The following is a 7,557-nucleotide window of genomic DNA, read 5'->3' on the forward strand; positions in this document are numbered from 1 at the left end:
CAGTGTTCTCCAACAGACAGTCCTCACGTTTTCAAACCTCAGGACTGAATTTTGCTTTTACTTTCACATACACAGAAAAAACAGTCCAAACCTGAAAGTTTTCACACCCTGTAATATAAAGTAAGGAAGCACATTTTGGGTGTTCCAGGACGAGGTCCGCGTTGCAATCATAGACTACTTCACCAATGATGAAGGCTTCCGCGTTGACACTTTGGAAAGCCTTAAAAGTTGGAGGGCAACTAACTACGTGGGAATGGGATCTCCGGTCCCTGGAGTTGTAGTTCTACACTTGGAAAATGCCACTACCATGGCAGCTATCTGTGCAAAACTCTCCGAGTAGGAAGAAGAGGCTCTGCGTAAGACTAAATACCTAGGCCAAGAGGCGACTGCACGTCAATATGGGGAAGCCAGTCGTACTGGCAGGACGCTTGCCAGCATGTTGTGCAAATCTTGCGCCCCCGTTTACATTGTACAGCTCCTGGACGAGGTGAAGGAGCAGCAGTCCACCCATCACAGTCTCCTTCAAACTATGACCTCCTTCTGCTCAAAGCGTTACGGCACAATGATGGTGCCCGGTGCAGAGATGCTAACTGCATACCTGGACATGATCCAGCTGCTCTGGCTGGACCAAGCCCACCGCCTATATCTGGACTCCCTTTAATGGTTGAGGATTTCATACAGTTCATTCAGGGACTTCTTGGCAAAAATGTGCCTGGACTGGACGGACACACCACCTCCTTCTATAAAGAATAAGCGGCCTTGCTAGCTTCCCACTTATTATCGATGTATAAGGATTCTCTAGTGTCCAGGGCGCTCCCGCCATCCCTGTGTGAAGCAGTTACAGTCGCTAATCTGAAACCCGACAAGATGGCAGACCACTGCATTTCGTACCAGCTGCTTTTCATGATAAATGTTGACAACAAATTATTCGCAAAACTCCTTGTGAACTGCCTTCTCCCCCTGCTGCCTCACATTGTGCGACCAGCCAGGCCGATACACTTCACACAACCTCCACACGCTAGCCCTCATGCACTCCATTGACCCTCAGCTTGCGCTGCTGCACTACTGAATGCCACTAAAGCATTTGATTCTTTGGAGTGGCTGTAACTATTTCAGCTACTATCGCGACTGCGCCTCAGCCTGTGCTTTATCTGTCTGATCTGCCATTCATATGCCTCCCCTACGGCCCACCTTCACCTCAATGGCATGCTGTCAGAGCCATTCCCAATTGCCAGTGGGACTCGCCAGGGATGCCCACTATCTCTGATCCTATTCACCACTGTGATGAACACCTTGCTGCCCGACTGTTGCAGCCCCACGCCCGCAGGGACCTTGGCTGCATGGTCAGGAGCCTGGTGGTATCGATATATGCGATATATCTAGGCCAAGTCCACACTGTTCTCTATAAACAAGTGTATACAGCCGTTCGCCTCAAAATACCCATTGCAATGGGCCTCCGAACTGGTCCACTACCTGGGTATTTGGCTCAGCCGCAACCTTGACAAACTCTAGAAGGCCAAATATGGCCCTGGTGTTGCGTGGCTGGAAGAAAGAGTCCCGGTGTGGACTCGCCTGCCACTGTCTGTGATGGGCCGAGTAGCTATAGCGAAAAATGGTTATATTGCCTAAATTGCTGTACCTCTTCATACATGTGCCAATCCTGCTCACTGCACAATTCCTCCAGCGGCTGCGCCTCAGGCTCATTGCCTCACTTTACGCTTCGCTGCCCCTTTGGCCTCCTTCTTCCATCTCGCCCTGGGAGTGCCCCCGGGTGGTGGACTAGTAGCCTGTGGTTTCCTCCGCTCTGCTCCTAATTACGGGTCAATCCCACAAACTCCTTTGATCGGCCTCCTGGGATATGTCAAGTACGTTCCCCCTGAGGTCCACTACCTCACAGCTTTTCTTCTACTCCCAGCCAAGCCCCGAGTGGCCATTCACTGGGGAAGACGGGCAGTTCCTACAATGGAGGCATGGCTGAATGATGCGGCCTACAGCCAGGATCAACTCTTCACCTTCTAGGAGCTCATGCCACCACGCTCACGCCCAAAAGACATCTGGGAACCACTGTTGACATACCTAAGACAGAGGGACTCCCCCCTCCAGCTGGACACCGAACTTCCCCCCCCATGTAATGACATGACCATTCCTGACATCAAGCCCTCCTCTGCTCACTTGCTCCCCTGATCTATTGTTACCCGGAGTCTGGAAAAATTATGGTCTTCCACCCATTTCACCCTTTGGTCAGACTGTGCACGGAATATACTGTTGGTAACATAACATTATTCTGACGGGACTGTGGGTAACATAACTTTATGCTGACGCTGCTGTAAATGTAACCTTCCACTGATGGCTCGAAGTGTTGACTATTCATGTATTAAAATCTGCTTCCACACCATGCCCCCTCCTACCTCCTCCCCTTTGTTGCCTTGCTGTTGTTTTCTCACCAAAATGCCAATAAAGAAAAATTAAACAAATAAATGAAAAAAGAAAAGTAAAACAGGAAACACCTTTTGGAATTTAAATTAAATAGTGTAGCGAAGCAAAATGTTAGACACATAATAATATAAATGTAATTTTATCAAAACTGTGATTTAAGTGACTTTGAAGAATATACCAAATCTGCCTCTGCATCTCTGAATGACATATAAGACATAAGGCTGTGGGGACACCAGATTCATGCCACAAATACTATGGGGGTTATTACAACTTTGGAGGAGGTGTTAATCCGTCCCAAAAGTGACGGTAAAGTGACGGATATACCACCAGCCGTATTACGAGTTCCATAGGATATAATGGACTCGTAATACGGCTGGTGGTATATCCGTCACTTTACTGTCACTTTTGGGACGGATTACCACCTCCTCCAAAGTTGTAATAACCCCCCATATGTCTAACCCATATCCTTTCCCAATCTGCCTTGATCTGAGCCCTCATTTCTACTCTAGTTCTACGTGTATGTCACTGTCCCTCAGCTTACCCCACGTCAGATTTTTAGGGCTTCTTTAGCAAAGAACAGTAACAAAGAACCTGCAAGGAAACAGCAAGTTCCCCAATCACACTTCCAGTGGTCGAAAATCTCTATTTGAGGTTTCCATTGTGGCAGGTGTATCCTAACAGCTGAGATTCCTAGTGTCCATTCTTATCTTCCCATCCCTCTCCTCCTCTTTATCAAACCACTTCCTCATAGATTCCAGCTGAGTACCAAACCTCAAACATGGGTTCAATTTCTTCTGTGCTAGAGGACCAAGATTCTTCTGGTGGGCTGTACCTCCAAAGACCTGTTAGCTGGGAAGCAACCCTTCCATATGCTGCACCTCTGCACTGGGTGAATTTCTTCGACTCATAGTTGGCAGTTTTAGGAAGCTGTGCCTCAACTCTTCCTGTGTGCCTGCAAGACTATTATTCCTGTTCTGGTTCAAAAGCTGTATCTCCCAGTAGGTCATGCTTCAGCCTCTCTGGGATGAACTGCACAGACTCACACACTTGGTGGGTTAGTAAGTTACATATGGTAGGTTCAAGTGCCACTGCTTCAGGGTGGTCCTCAGAGACGTACTCCATATTTGGTGGTTGGGAAGCTGTGCTTTCTAGTACGTCAGTCACTTCTAGGAGACCTCCATAGACCCATATAAAGCCTCTGGCTTTTGAAGCTGTGCATTTCAGTGGGTTTTGTCTCTGCAGCTCCTGGAAGGACTATATGGATTCATGTCTCTCTTGGTGAGTTGACGTCACATCATCTGGCTGGTAAGCTTATATTATTCTTGATCAGGTAGAAAGCTAGGTTTTCCTGTGGATTGCTGCTCCAGCACTCAGATGGAGTGGAGCACCTCATGGTTGATATCCAACATCTATCTAAACCAGAAACCAACAATATAGCAATCAAGGACAGACATTGGGATGGCCTCTTACCCAAACCGCCAAAGATGTTAAGTGTGATATGTATATGCACTCGTCTGTCTATCTGCTTCACCTCTTACCTAAGCACAGCCACAAAACTGCCTTGCAGAATGCAATTGGAGCACCCCTCTGAACCCCAGGAACAACACCAATGGGTATACACATATGCCATTCGCTAGACCTACTGTCTACCAGCCATGCACAACAAATGAAGTAGCTTTTCACTCAACCACCCAAAAGCACATTGGGGCCTCATAAGGGGATTGACACGCTAAACAAAACCTGCAATACAAGAGAAGAGAAGAACGGCACCTGGTAATGCAAAATAATCTTCACATAAGTGGACAATTTCCTGCAACTGTTCACAAAAGAGGGTGTATGGTATTGTATAGTAGCCATTACGGGTTAAGCAGTTTTCCACTTGAGTACTAAACCTTCTTTGATTTGTGTGCTTGCATCAAACTAACTTTTACAAAAATACCCCCATTACATATACATCCCTTGTTCCCTACAAGATGGTGATAATAACTGAGATTTTAATTTATCTAGATTTCAAAAGCACACATTACGGTGTTTATGTGTATTTATCCACGTTTGTTCAAGTTTCTGTGGTTTTATTTCCTTAATGCTTAAGGGTACCAGCAAACATTTTTCAGTTTCGGAATCAATATTTTCTAGATTAGATTATCATCAACATAAGAAAATATTCTTAGTCTTTGGCCCTATATGTCCTAGGCAATATAGTGTTTTGGATGTATCATAAGGAGCAGTGTCCCTAGCACTGTAAGAAAGACCCTGACTCCACCCCCATCTTGTGGCATCTGCCTCCTTGATGCAGTTTTTTATGCCCTCTGATACTAGTTTTAAAGCAATTCTCTTCAGCTCCATTAACTCAGTCCGTTACAGGTACTCTCTGAAAAGCCTTGGCTTTTTCTTTTCAAAACTCTGTACATTCTCAATTATATCTTTCTCTAGGTTAGCACCAAGAGGAACTAGTCAGGAATGTTTACTAGCTCGGATTGACAATGGCAATTGTTTTGGCTTTTATGTATTCAAGGGTTGTTTGCAAGCATGTGTAATACAAACGAGGTTGAACATGGGTACAAGTATCAGCTACATATTTCTCACACATACTGAAGCTTGCAGTGCTGCTGCCTAAGCTGTACAGATTCAGAGGAATAAACCAGAGCTCCTAACTGCACAAGATTCTTTACTGCTTTAAACAAAAAAACTGTTGGATGGAGCCTACAACTAGTGTCAGGGTTGGAAATAGTTTGGCAAGGAGATGTTGTTTTATGAAGCTGTGGTTTAAGGTGGTTTTGGGTCATGTATATGTGTAAACATTTCGTCCGATGGCTTTGAAATAGTTCTGCTAGGCCTTTGCGCCATCCTTTGACTACATCCTTTGCCATGAAATTCTGATGTCAATGACTGCAGGTAATTTTGGTCTCTTTGGGCTACAAAGGTCCTGGATGTGAACAATATCCATGTGTTGCAGTTGTCTTTGCTACCCAGTTGAAAGAACACAGCAGGACAGCAATCTGGCCCAAAGGTATTGACTGGACCTACTTGGACCTACAGTGGATTGGATCCATGGCAGATGTCTCTGGAAGAACTGGTGACTTAGATTTAACACAACCAGCAGCTCTAGCAGTGCATGCTTCGCAGAAGAGGCTCTTCTCTACATCCTCCTTCTGGGCTCCTTCAATCTGTTCAAAACATTTCTTATGACAACGGCTAACAAAAGGCACTTCAACCAGAGAGGTGATTTGTCACCCTTGTACAAGAGACGTTCCTTCTGTGATTTACTCTACCTCTCTTGTTCAACAATGGTTGGGTTTGCTGCACAAATACTGTGGTGCTAGGCCCCAAAGTCCAACCTGATAGTGCATAAAACATATCAATATGGCTATTATCTTTTTAACGCTTCACTTTCGGTGACAGTTTCTAGGATCAGCAACACTAGCCCTGTTTAGATTTTGGGGGATGGGTCACTCTGTCTCAACACTGAAGGATAGCCTGTCGACTGAAATATAAATCCCATTATTTCCAATGAGATTTATATTTTTAAGGACCGGATATCCCTCACTGTTGTGACGGTGTACCCCGTCTGCCGAAATCTAAATCAGGCCCATTGTCTTTAATTAAGTAAGCCTTCATTCAGTGTACTGGGAAGGCTTCATTTTGTGTTCTTATGGCAAAATTAAACTGCAAATGGAACACGCAACCCTTGCACAAAACAAGGAATTCATTTTTGTGAGCTTGAATACCAAGCTGGACCTTAGACCTTTCTCTTTTGTTTTCATTCTATCACTTCCTCTTCCCTTTTAACCTTCCCCCTGTTTCTCCTTATGATGACCACTAACTCTGTTGATCTGTCTCCCCCCACATGCAGGAGACAGGGGAGCTACAGAAGAAACAGCTGTGGTACCAACAGAACCAAATGTCTATGTCCAGGGAGGATGAGGAAGCGTATATGACATACTGCAGTGAAGCTATGTTCCGGATCCACATACTAGAACAGCGGTTGACCAAGTAAGATCAAAAGTGGACTGTCACACATCTTCTCTTCCTGCTAGAGCTCCCCTCACTCACCTGCATCTGTTGACCGTTCTTTCTCTATTGACCCTCTATGGAAACACCTCTTTCCCACCCATGACTGAGTGTTCCTCCTCATACAGGATTAAATCTCTAATCCATCGCCTATTGATGCATTGGCTCTTCGCTCTCACACATTGTGTATATGTACAAATTAATGGCTACACTTTTAGTTTAAATGTTTGAGATCTGAAAGACTCTTATTTTCTTAAACCCAAAACTTCCAATCTGGCATACCTCTTGGATCTCACATCCACACCCAGTTGAATCCTGTGTCTATATTTTAAACACAGGGATGTTTCATCTGTAACAAGTCTCTCCTAAAGATGTTTACCCTACCTCCAACTCAGGCTTTGATTTTAGTAATCTTTCCACTTTTTCAAATGGAATCCAGTACTCACTTCCCTCTTTCATCTTTTCACATTTCAGGCACAAAGAAAAGGCTCCTTTGCAATATCTGGCACTAGAAGAAAAACTGAACAATGACCAACGACTTTTTGAACACCTCCTGAGCAACTGATGCCAGCCACAAGGAACCACAACTACCAGAGCCCCCCTGGAATTACCGGATGCAAGCCACATCGATCTCTTTGGAAATCCACAGCACTTGATGTCTTCCATCTCCTTCTGTTCAGTGTTTTTCATGGCCCAAGCTGTGAGTTCACAGCGCTCCTGTAGCATGGGTGGTACAATCTGAAATGCTGCACAGACATTTTACCTATGAACTAAAACGGAGTCAATAAACCTATTGAGGGTATTTCTATTTTGTTAAAAATCGGTGATATTAACTTTTTATATAGCGCTTTATTCATCAAGTCAGCTGCTTAACTGATGCCACCAGTTTCTAATTATTGGTACCTAATTTACCAACCTTTTGATGAAAGAAAGGTTGAGTTGGGCTTGCCGGGAGCTCTCCCTAAGTGCCAGTACATACTGGCAAACTACCTATCATAATACAGGTGTGCATTTTCCATTATAAGGTGTTCCTCCTTACGGTGGCAGAGAAATTGGGGTATTACCCTACAATAGTAGCTCTGTCTTCTACTACCCAGTTTTCAGTGTGGA

General features: G+C 44.8%; 1 protein-coding gene across 2 annotated transcripts in view; it reads left to right on the forward strand.

The window, feature by feature from the left end:
- Positions 1-7,249, forward strand: part of DRC7 (dynein regulatory complex subunit 7) — a 156,989-nt gene extending 149,740 nt beyond the window's left edge. For both annotated transcript variants that reach the window (XM_069217357.1, XM_069217358.1), the window contains exons 17-18: positions 6,290-6,429; positions 6,922-7,249. In XM_069217357.1, the coding sequence (XP_069073458.1) occupies positions 6,290-6,429; positions 6,922-7,012 (231 nt within the window). In that variant the 3' untranslated portion in view covers positions 7,013-7,249. The remainder of the gene's footprint in view (positions 1-6,289; positions 6,430-6,921) is intronic.
- The last annotated feature ends 308 nt before the right edge of the window (positions 7,250-7,557 follow it).

The sequence above is a fragment of the Pleurodeles waltl genome, chromosome 12, assembly GCF_031143425.1.
Source record: "Pleurodeles waltl isolate 20211129_DDA chromosome 12, aPleWal1.hap1.20221129, whole genome shotgun sequence".
In the NCBI taxonomy this organism is placed as follows: Eukaryota; Metazoa; Chordata; class Amphibia; order Caudata; family Salamandridae; genus Pleurodeles; species Pleurodeles waltl.